Source organism: Thamnophis sirtalis, unplaced genomic scaffold (genome assembly GCF_051295495.1).
Source record: "Thamnophis sirtalis isolate CommonGarterSnake01/CBP01778 unplaced genomic scaffold, rThaSir2_p1.2 scaffold_2, whole genome shotgun sequence".
NCBI lineage: Eukaryota > Metazoa > Chordata > Lepidosauria > Squamata > Natricidae > Thamnophis > Thamnophis sirtalis.
The window spans coordinates 72,418,263-72,430,313 of record NW_028261382.1 but is presented as its reverse complement, the minus strand read 5'-3'; the positions used below and the strand labels follow the sequence as shown (position 1 = coordinate 72,430,313).

General features: G+C 45.4%; 1 protein-coding gene across 1 annotated transcript; it reads left to right on the top strand.

Annotated features, from left to right (window-relative positions):
- Window positions 1-473: 473 nt before the first annotated feature.
- Window positions 474-10,979, top strand: NEURL3 (neuralized E3 ubiquitin protein ligase 3). Its single transcript, XM_087706082.1, has 3 exons — window positions 474-643; window positions 8,411-8,908; window positions 10,056-10,979. The coding sequence occupies exons 1-3, from the start codon at window positions 613-615 to the stop codon at window positions 10,325-10,327; spliced, it is 801 nt and encodes a 266-aa protein (XP_087562208.1). The 5' UTR covers window positions 474-612; the 3' UTR covers window positions 10,328-10,979.
- Window positions 10,980-12,051: the final 1,072 nt, after the last annotated feature.

Below are 12,051 nucleotides of genomic sequence, written 5' to 3'. Positions count from 1 at the left end.
TGTCCAAACCCAAAATTTGGAGCCTGGTGGCAGAAGGGATTCTGTTGTGAGCAGAAGAGAGGAGGACTCTTGTGAAATACCTCTGGGTATCTTCTTAAAAGCCTCCAGTGATGGAGCACTCACAACTTCTGAAGGTCTCCATCACAAATGCTTCTCACTTACCACTGATAGCAGCGTTCGAGCACATCCGTCAGAACAGCATTGGGGTGCCTCACATTTCTCCAGGGCTCAGACTCCCTGGCTGAGCTGAGCCAAAGCAGGGAGCCGTTTTGTGCATTTGGGCAAACAGGGCAGTTGCACCCAGGCTTGGACTTCAGAACCAGAGAGAGAAAGAGAAAGAGAAGCTGGAAATTCCCTCCTACAACAACAAAAGCTGTTACACACAGACACACACACTTCCCCAGAAACCACAATGATGATTAATGTTTAACTCACAAGAGGGCTGTATAAAACAGCTTCCTTCCTTCCTTTCACTTTGAGTCCTTGCTGGTAGTCAGAGAACCTGGAAAGTTGCTTCTTCTGTCTCTATTTGAAAGGGAGAAGCAAGAAGCTAGCAACCAGGATCCACAGCACAGCACAACCTAGCCCAGCCCAGCCAAGCCCCAGCCAACCATGGGAGCCTGCCTTAGTCCCTCTGACGACGGTAAGGAAGAACATTCAAGGTAGCTTTCTGGATGCACCAAATTGGCTTTGAAATGCTGTGTTTCAACACAGCTTGGAAGGGAAGCACTCAAACGAAATGATTTCTGAACAGACACTGAGGGATGCGGTGACTCAGTGGCTAAGACGCTGAGCTTGTCAGTCAGAAAGGTCGGCAGTTTGGCGGTTTGAATCCCTACCTCCGCATAACGGAGTGAGCTCCCGTTACTTGTCCCAGATTCTGCCAACCTAGCAATTCGAAAGCACGTAAAAAATGCAAGTAGAAAAATAGGGACAACCTTTGGTGGGAAGGGAACAGCGTTTCGTGCGCCTTCGGCGTTGAGTCATGCCGGCCACATGACCACAGAGACGTCTTTGGACAGCGCTGGCTCTTCAGCTTTGAAACGGAGATGAGCACCGCCCCCTAGAGTCGGGAACGACTAGCACATATGTGCAGGGGGAACCTTTACCTTTATCTTGAGTGCTTTATCTGAGCACTGAAGCCCTATGGCTGCTTCTCGCCACTAGGCACACTAAAGAATTGAGGCTAGAGATTGGCAGCAACTCGCTTCCGTCTTTGTAAAGCATGAAAGGGCAAGTGTAGTAGAGGAAAAGCAATTGGGTGATGGATGCTACACCTCAGACGTCTATGGATATTTTCTATCCTCCAGGTCGTGGTTGTCCCAAAGGTACTTCTTTGCAAAAGGCAGCTGGACTTCCTTAGTTGTTTGTTTCCTTTGAAAACATTTCACTTCTTATCCAAGAAGCATCTTCAGTTCTTTGCTTGTTCAGGAGAACTTCTTCAGAACAGAAGAAGCTTCCTGGATAAGAAGCAAAACATTTTCAAAGAAGTTCTGAACAACTGAAGAATTGAAGAACTGAACTGAAGAAGCTTCTTTGATAAGAAGCGAAACATTTTCAAAGGGGAAAAAAACCCAAGGAAGTCCAGTTGCTTTTTTGCGGGGGGAAGCGCTTTTGGGTGCTTTTCCTGGAAGTCTGATGTAGAACCTTCACCTTCAGGGACAGCATGCCTGAATCCCAGCTGCTGAGGGTTGGGAAAACAGAGTAGGCTTGAACGTGGACTTTTTCCAAAGCAATTTGCCAGACTTGGTGATCTAGACCAGTGTTTTTCAACCTTGGCAACTTGAAGATGTCCAGACTTCAACTCCCAGAATTCCCCAGCCAGCATTTGCTGGCTGGGGAATTCTGGGAGTTGAAGTCCGGACATCTTCAAGTTGCCAAGGTTGAAAAACACTGATCTAGACCCACCTCAATAAAATAAGAACTGAGTTTTCTTTCTTCAGTAATGAAACCAGGACCCTTTTTTCTCTTCTCTTTTTTTGAGGGGAGGGAGGGTATGGATTGCCTTGAAGGTTTGACATTAAACCAGTATTATAGGTTTAAATCCGTGTCCCTGAGGTCTGATGCAGAGTCTGACCCAGAACTTCTGCAGTCCGGTTCCGAATGGCTCAAGGGCCAGAGGTGGACCATGGGCCTGTTTTACACTGAACAGTAGGAGCTTAGCCTCAAACACAGTGTTTTTCAGCCTTGCCCTTTGGCTGAGGAATTCTGGGAGTTCCAACTGTCCAGTTTGACAAACCTTTGCCAGAAGGCATTCCTTCCATATGTGCTCAATTGTTCAAGTCCCATAAGGCTCAGACACTGGCTAGGGAAAATGAGTAGAGATCACGGTGGCTCAGTGGATGTGGTGGCTCAGTGGCTAAGATGCTGAGCTTCTTCATCAGACAGGTTGGCAGTTCAGCGATTAGAATCCCTAGCACCACGTAATGGAGTGAGCTGCCGTTACAATATGCGGACGATACACAATTGTATCTGTCCGCCCCGTGCCAACTCAATGAAGCGGTGGACGTGATGAACCAGGGTCTGGAAGCTGTTAAAGACTGGATGAGAGCAATCAAACTGGTGCTCAACCCAGACAAGACCGAGTGGCTGTTGTGTTTTCCTCCCAATAATTTGACCACCGTACCATCAATCAGGCTGGGGGGACAAAACTTATACCCCTCAGATAGGGTCCGCAACTTGGGAGTCCTCCTGGATCCACAGCTGAGTTTTGATCACCATCTATCAGCTGTGACCAGGGGGGCATTTGCCCAGGTTCGCCTGGTGCGCCAGTTGCGGCCCTACCTGAATCGGGAGGCTCTCACGACAGTCACTCGAGCCCTTGTGACCTCTAGGCTGGAATACTGCAATGTGCTCTACATGGGGCTGCCCTTGAAGAGCACCCGGAGACTTCAGCTAGTACAGAACGCGGCCGCGCGAGTGATTGTGGGCGCACCTCGGTTCGCCCACATAACACCTATCCTCCGCAAGCTGCGCTGGCTGCCTGTAGATCTCCGGGTGCAATTCAAGGTCTTACTTACCACCCATAAAGCGCTCCATGGTAGTGGATCTGACTATCTGAGAGACCGCCTCCTGCCAATAACCTCCCTGCGTCCCATCAGATCGCATAGAGCGGGCCTCCTCCGTATTCCATCCGCCAGTCAGTGCCGACTGGCGACCACCCGGAGGAGAGCCTTCTCAGTTGCTGCTCCGACGCTATGGAACAATCTCCCCGTGGAGATTCGTACCCTGACCACAGTCCAGGCCTTCCGTACAGCCCTCAAGATCTGGCTAGCCCGTCAGGCCTGGGGATAAATTTTCTTGCCCCTCCCGAATGCTGAGTGAATGTTGTGTTTTAGTACCTTTTAGTTATCTCACATTGTTTTCTGTATTTTGTCTTTCACTCCCCTTCCCTTACTATTGTAAGCCGCCCTGAGTCCCCTCAGGGAAAAGGGCGGCCTATAAATGCTAAATAAAATCTAAAAAAAAAAAAAAAATCTATAAAATCTACTTGTCCCAGCTTCTGCCAACCCTGCAGTTCAAAAGCATGTAAAAAATGCAGGTAGAAAAAACTGGGAACAGTTGGGAAGGGAACAGCGTTCCGTGCGTCTTCGGCATTGAGTTATGCCGGCCACATGACCACAGAGACGTTTTTGGACAGCGCTGGCTCTTCGGCTTTGAAACGGAGATGAGCACCGCACCCCTAGAGTCGGGAACAACTAGCACATATGTGCGAGGGGAAGCTTTATCTTTACCTTTTTATATATGGAATCAATTTTGTGCATTCATTTCATGAAGGCTTTTCTGTATCTATAAAAGCCTTATATGTGTTTATTGTTGCAGATAAGGGAAATGCAGATAAAGGATTGAAGTTTATGCTTATGGGAAAAACAAGATAAGCCTCATGTGGCAATAAAAAACAACAACAATCCAAACACAAAATGTCTCTTTTGGTGTGTTTGCAAAATTCAACATTCATTTTAGAAATCCTCTGGGTCAGGGGAAAAAAATAAAAGTGTGTTTAGAGAGAATAAGTCATTGAGTTACTTTCACTTTCACTCTGTCATAGGCCAATTTTCCAATAAACAGGCATATAGTAAAGAGCTTCTTTTGAAGCCAAGGTTAGGAGGTTAGATATTTGAACTCTTTCTTGATGCCAACAATCCAGGCCAGAAATAAGCTTATTCAGAGCAACAGAATAACAGAGCTGGAAGGGACCTTGGAGGTCTTCTAGTCCAACCCCCTGCTTGAGCAAGAGACCTTATACCATTTCAGACAAATGGCTGTCCAATCTCTTCTTAAACACCTCCAGTGATGGAATACCCACAACTTCTGAGGGCAGGCTGTTCCACTGATTAATTGTTTTAACTGCTAATTTCTCTTTAGTTCTAAGCCTCCAGTGATGGAACATTCACAACTTCTGGAGGCAGGTTGTTCCACTGATTGATTGTTCTCATTGTCAGGAAATTCCTCCTTAGTTCCAGGTTGCTTCTCTCCTTGATTAGTTTCCACCCATTGCTTCTTGTCCTGCCTTCAGGTGGTTTGGAGAATAGCTTGACTCCCTCTTCTTAGGAGCAGCCCCTGAGATATTGGAAAACTGCTATCATATCTCCCCTAGTCCTTCTTTTCATCAGAGTAGACATACCCAGTTCCTGCAACCGTTCGTGTGTTTTAGCCTCCAGTCTTCGAGTTTCCAGCGCTCCCGGGCACACACATGCACTGTGCATAAACGTGCGTTCCAGTTTGGACACTCAGTGCCAAAAAGGTTCGCCATCCCTGGTATAAGGTTTCCTACTCGAGCAGGGGGTTAGACTAGAAGACCTCCAAGGTCCCTTCCAACTCTGTTATTCTTAATAAGCTGATCTCCGGCCTGGATTTTTGGCCCCAAGGAAAGGTTCAAATCGGTAACCTCCTAACCTTGGCTCTGTAATATGCCTGTTTAGTGGGAAATTGGCCTATCCTTGCATTGCTACTTTAACGCTTGTGACAGGGTGAAAGTGAAAGTTTAGGTTTAGGTTTATTGGGATTTATATGCCGCCCTTTTCCCTGAGGGGACTCAGGGCGGCTTACAACCACAGGGGAGGGGAAGTGCAAGGTCAAAACAAACACTTTGTGAACAAAAGAAAAATAATAAAACACAACTTTCATTCAGCAATCAAACACTCGGGCGGGTAATTGGAAGCCTATCCCCAGGCCTGCTGGGAGAGCCAGATCTTGAGGGCTGCGCGGAAGGTCTGGATCGTGGTGAGGGTACGGATCTCCATGGGGAGCTCGTTCCATAGGGTCGGGGCAGCAACAGAAAAGGCTCTCCTCCGTGTGGTCGCCAGTCGACATTGACTGGCAGATGGAATTCGGAGGAGGCCCAGTCTGTGCGATCTGATTGGTCGATTTAGGGAGGTAATCGGCAGAAGGCGGTCTCTCAAGTACCCAGATCCACTACCATGGAGTGCTTTAAAGATGGTCATCATTATCCTGAAGCGCACCCGGAGACCAACAGGCAGCCAGTGCAGCTCGCGGAGGACAGGTGTAACGTGGGCGAACCGAGGTGCGCCCACTATCACTCGCGCGGCTGCATTTTGGACTAGCTGTAGTCGCCGGATGCACTTCAGGGGCAACCCCATGTAGAGCCCATTAGTAGAAAGTAACTGAATGACTTGTTGCTTCTAAACCCCACTTGCACTTTTACTGGTTTCCTGACCCAGAAGGTTTCTAAAATGAATGCTGAATTTTGCAAACCTGCCAAAAGGCACATTTTGTGCTTGTGTTTTATTTTATTTTTTAAACTCATTCCCACACAAGGCTTATCTTGTTTTTTCCACATATGTGCAAACTTTAACCCTTGATCTGCAGTTTCCCTTATCTGCAGCAATAGACTTGTATAAACCTGGCAGGAGATCTGAAAATGGGCCCCCTGTGCAGTTCAAAAGCATTTAACAGCTTCCGGCCTCCACCCATCAAACCTGTTTTGCTCTGCCAGGGAGCTGGGAGCACCTTGAGAAGGTGCTGAGTGCTCTAAGGTCAAAATGTTCTCAAAGCCTCCTTCGCGTCCCAGAAAAATCAAGTATTTAAGGATTGGCAAAACTCTGCCCTCAGCGGATGCTCTTAATATGGTCCCCTCTCTGATGAGCCCCAACGTGGGACGAAGTTTGGCCTTGGACAATCTGGATCTGTGCCGCCTGCGGTCTGATCTAAGCACAGTACACTAAATTGTCTGCTACAACATCTTACCTGTCAACGACTTCTTCAGCTTCAAACACAACAATGAGCGGGTAAACAATAGATACAAACTCAAGGTAAACCACTCCAAACTCCAAATACGAGTTCACAGAGTGGTAAATGCCTGGAATGCTCTACCTGACTCTGTGGTTTCTTCCTCAAACCCCCACAGCTTCAACCTTAAACTCTCTACCATGGACCTCACCCCATTCCTAAGAGGTCTGTAAAGGGGGCGTGCATAAGTGCACCAGCATGCCCACCATCCCTGTCCTGCTGTCCCCATTTAACTTGTATTCATTTCTTTCTTTCATATCCATGTTTATATTTATACCTGCTGAAGGAGTATATGAATCAATATTAGCTATTTGCTTTTATTATGAATTGCCTATGTTACTATAGAATTGTTACTGATTAAACCAGTATTTACTGTTGGCTTCTGATATGATATCCTGCTAGAAATCCTTTATTAAGAATTAAGCTTTGTTATTGGCTCCTGCTTATATTGTATACTGTCAGGAATTATAATTCTTTCCTAGCTTAGCAAATTGTGACCTTAATACTGGATGGCATTACTACAAATGTTGTCTCCCTGCTGCGTCTCACAAAGCTAGGCACATTCTTGAAAACATAGAAGAAATTGTTACATGAGAATATCAGGCCCCATAGATAAAGGAACCAAACTAGGGAGTTTTCCGGGCTCATAAATCCTTAAAGCATTCTGACGAAAAGCCAACTTGGCAAAGCGGGAGGGGGCTGGCACCCCTTATACAAGGCTATAGGAATTATCCACAGATAAGGTAGACAGAGACAGGAGCTTGAACAAAATAATGCTTTAAAGATCATGTTGGTAACGAATCTTTGTCCCTGATTGGATAAACTTTGTTTCTATCTGCCTAAAAGGTATATAATACTCTGAGCCACTCTTGCAGGATGTAGTGATTCCTCACATGCATTGGTTTGTATGTTTTGGATATAGTTTTGTCACCCAGCTTTTGCTATGGCCATAAATAAAAGCTGATATTTTTTGCAGGCCTCATCAGAGTCTCACTCTCTTCTGCATTTCAGTGGCATTTCGGGAAAACTGCTGGAATTGCTAGTTATTTAGGCTGTTTCAACAAAGTTGATTAGGGACCTGGAGACTAAAACATATGAAGAATGGTTGCAGGAATTGGGTTTGTCTAGTCTAGTCAAAAGAAGGCCTAGGGATGACATGACAGTAGTGTTCCAATATTTGAGGGATTGTCACAAGGAAGAGGGGGTCAAAGCAGCCGAACACAGGATGAGAAGCAATAGATGAAATTAATCAAGGAGAGAAGCAACCTAGAATTAAGCAGAAATGTCCTAACAATGAAAACAATCAACCAATAGAACAATTTGCATTTAGAAGTTGTGGGGTTGGACTAGAAGACCTCCAAGGTCCCTTCCAACTCTGTTATTCTGTATTCTTTACTGATGCAAACAAGTTCCCTTGAGGACTTCTAGTCTCTCTTCTTTCTGTGATTGTATTCATGATTGTCAGTTTGTTGCATAAATTCAAATCCAGAAGCACACACAGGTAACTGTTGCAGCAGGATTCATTAACTGCTTTATATACGTAATAATAGATGAATAAATGTACAATACCAACAGGTGGTTCTACCAAGTAAACACAATTTCAAATTTCCTAACGATGACCTAATTATTTCATAATTATTGCATCAAAGTTTTAGTACAAAACCAGTGATTTATTAGGTGATCCATTAGGCAATATCTGTTCGCAGTCAATCCTGTGCTTTGATTTTTCTTCTGAATTTTACCCCTGTTCCTCCCCTCCCCCCAGTCTGCGTCATAGATCACCTTCCCCTGTAAGATGCACCCCTTCCAAGCCAGCTGCAGTAATCTGAGATCCGACATCAGCCGACAGGATGCGTGGAATGTGCTCCCCCTCTTTTCTACTATGACAACATGGGGGAGGACACACAAGGCAGGAGAGTTACAGGCAAACACAAGGAGTTAGTTTCATTTCAGCAGGCAAGCCCAGACAGACTGCTAGTTTACTTCTCAGAACAGCAGACTGCTTTCTTCTCAAGTTTCTGTTTTTATTCTCTACCCAGACTCCAATCTGTTTAAGCTCCCATTGGCTGACTTAGTTGCTATGCCTACTCATTGGCTGACCTTGTTCCCATGTCTCTCCCAGTCATGAATATTCTAACAATGATGCTTCATGTCTCCACAGAATCGGAGTGTTCTGGCGAAGCTTCCTACAGTCCACTATTCTTCCATCCTTCCATCAAAGGATCCCAGGTTTTCATGGATGAATCTTGCTGCAGAGTAAGTAGAAGAGACACGTTCCATGATGGTATCGTCTTCTCCAACCGTCCCATCAAACTTTATGAGAAAGTGACGCTGAAAATCCTACAAGATGACCAGAAGTGGCAGGGTGGTCTACGGGTGGGCTTCACCTGGAAAGACCCCTGCCTCCGGACTGGCAACCTGCCTCCGTTTGTGTGCCCAAACCTGGTCACCCAAGGGAAGACTTGTGCCTGTGTTTTACCAGATGAATATATTGAAGAAGATACCATTATCAGCTTCTGGGTGGACAGCTGGGGATGCGTCTTCTGCAGCACCAACCTTGAGGCCGAAGGGTCCTTCCTCTTCAGCGGCGTTTCGGTTGAATCCCCTCTTTGGGCGGTTGTGGACATCTATGGAAGAACCAAAGAGGTCGAACTTCTTGGTAAGCAAGTGTAGGCCGGACCATGATGTGTGGCTTTTCTAGGGCAGAGGAAGGCCAGTGGAGTGACCAACAGCTCTGTTTTCCCTCTCTGTCTTTCCTGTCTGTCTCTGTCTCTCTTTCTATCTGTCCCTCTCTCTTTCTAACTCCCTCTCTTTCTCTCTCTCTGTCTTTCTATCTCTATCTCTCCCTGTATCTTTCTATCTGTCTCTCTTTATGTCTCTGCCTCTCTCTGTGTGTCATTCTACCTCTTTCTATCTCTGAATCTCTCCATCTCTTTCTATCTGTCTGTCTCTCTGTGTCTGTCTCTCTATCTCTGTCTCTTTCTCTATATCTCTCTTTCTTTCTTTCTTTGTGTGTGTCTGTCTCTCTCCATCCCCCCCCCTCTCTCTGTCTCCCTCCCTCTCTGAATCCTTTAAGAACTGGCTCCCTTAGCGACAAAACATTTGGGTTCAATTGTGCTTGTAAGTTGAGGGCTCCCCGCAGGATAGGACTTATCTTCCCCTCTAGGGAACAAAAGTTCCATGTTGTCATTATGTGATAATGATGCACACGCCATCAGTAAGTCTTGTTGGCTTTAAGCAGGGGTGTGAGGCAAAAAAGGAGCCTCTAGGAGTTAAAAGTCCCCAAGTCTTAAAGTTGCCAAGGTGGGCTGGACACCCCTGCTTTAAACTTTCCTGCAAAATATTTTTTTCCGGAAAAGTTTTTTTATTTTTTGTTCTCTATATACAATTATAGGGATACATCCCCTTAGCTACAATATTATTCTTTTTTACATTCATCATTCTTATACATTTATCATTAGGGTTATACGTAACATACTACTTAGGTTGCTTTGTTTACTATCCCTCGCCTGTTTTGACACCTCCTTCATTTCCCTTTCTTTTCTCCCTCCCTCCCTTCTCTACTTTCTTCCTTCCCCTCTCCTTTCCCTTCCTTCCTCCCTTTTCTCTCTCCAACTCCTCTCTTCCTCTTCCCCTTCCTGCCCTCTCTCCTTCTCTCATCCCTTTCATCTTCCTCTCCTTACCTCTATCTTCCTTCCCTCCTCTTCCCTTCATCTCCTCCTCTCTTCCTTTCTCTTTTCTATTGTTATCAGTGTCTCTTCCAGCTCTTAATTTTTATCCGCAAAATATTTATCACGCCTCTGCAGATCCCACTTGTTTGGAGTTCCAGGAAAAAGCTGAAGAAAACACTACAGAAGATTGCATGGTCTGTTTTGCGTCCCCAGCCAGTACCATGATGTTCCCTTGCTATCACTCTGGCTTCTGCTCCAGATGCTCCTTGAAGATTTTCAGAACCAGCGCCCGCTGCCCTCTCTGTCGGGAGAAGGTGAAAAAAATCCTCTGGATCTCTCTTTTGGCGGAGAACAAGGGACTGCACAGCTGGTTGGGAAAATCAGAGTGTGTCCCTTCCCTGAGGTGACAAAACATGCACAGTTGCAGAGCTCCTGAAATACGTCCATCCCAGTAGGAAAAGGGCAGGGATTGGAAAGGCGAAGAAAGCAATCGGAAAAAGCCAAAATAATAATAAAAATAAAAAAGCAGTGTTTGCTTAGAAGGGACAAAGGCGACGCATGGGGTTGCTAGTTAGAGGAGCTGAATTGCTGGAACCGCTGGAGATGCACAAAAGCTACAGGTTAGGATAAGGTCAGACCTGTGTGTGTGTGTGTGTGTGTGTGTATGTACATGAATATGTATATGTACACGCACACACACACATACGTTGTATGTTTGCCAATAAATAAATGAAGGGAAGCAGTATGCTCCCTCCCTTATTTGGGCATACCAGGTGATTTGACAATTAACAATTAAGTGATTTGACAATCACTTAATCATTCCCCTGACTAAGCTGATAAGGGAGGAGAGCTTGTGGCTTAGAGGTTAATATAAAACTGCCTAACATATAAAAATATCCCCCCTTTGTATCCCAGTAAGGGTATGGCTAGCTGATAAGAGGTAAATAGCTTGAAATAGATCTATACTTGTCTCCCTTCATTTATTTATCAGCAAAAATGCAGGGAAGCAGTAGGCTCCTTCCCATATTTGGGCATACCAGGTGCTTTGACAAATATCTCTCTCCCCGCCCCCCCCCCTCTCTCTCCAGGGAAAAGGGGGGGATCTGACCAGGCTTGTAAATAAACAGCATTGCAAGAATGGATGGTCGAAATTCCAAACTTAAAGAGTCACTGGAGGGAGGGAAGAGACATCGAGAGAGGAATCTTCCTCCAGAGGAAAAAAAACAAAAACAAAAACCCCTCTTATTGTTTCTCCTGCTTGGTGGGATGGGAACTCCACCCTCCTTGCAGGAAACATCTGGAGATTTGGGTCTTCGAGAGCAAAGACAAAGGGATGATTTCCATTGATTTGTTGTTTCAAGATCAGAATCAAACCATCTCAAAGTTGGCAGGGCCTATATGTTGAGTGAACCATGTTCAAAGCTAAGAGAGTGAGAGAGACGGAGGGGGGGGAGAGAGGGAAAGAAAAAGAAAGAGGGAGAAAGAGAGAAGAAAGAAATGAAAGAGAAAGAGGAAGAGGAAGAAAGAGGGAGAAAGAGAAAGAAAGGAAGGAGTGAAAGAATGGGAGAAAGAAAAAGAGAAAGGGAGAGAAGAAAGGAGGGAGAGAGAGAGAGGAAAAGAAAGAAAGAAAGAAAGAGGGAGAAAGAGAAAGAGAAAGAAAGGAGGCAAAGAAAGGGAGAGAGAAAGAAAGAGAAGAAAGAAAGGGAGAGAGAAAGAAAGAGAAGAAAGAAAGGAGGAAGAAAGAAAGAGGGAAAGAAAGGATCTTTTGCAATCTTAGATGATCAAGTTTTGGCAGAGGTTTCTTCATCAGAGCTGCTGTGTTGATTGAACATCTGTTGGATGATGAAGGTTGCAAAATTAGCTTTCTGGTCTTTCCAGGACCTTTCAGGCACAATGATGAGTAATCCTCCCCTCCATTTAATGGCTGCGTCACAGCATGTTAAGAACAAATTAGTCCTGGGTCAGTGTGAAAATCAAAGCTTGCTCAGAAGGACAAAGGAGAAGATCTCTCACATTCTCACATTTTGGGATTTTTTTTTAAAAAAATCATTTATTAAACTTAAAACAGTTTCATCTCCTGCAGGATACAGATTTCTCAAGAGGCTTGGGGGGGGGGGGTACATGCTGGGAT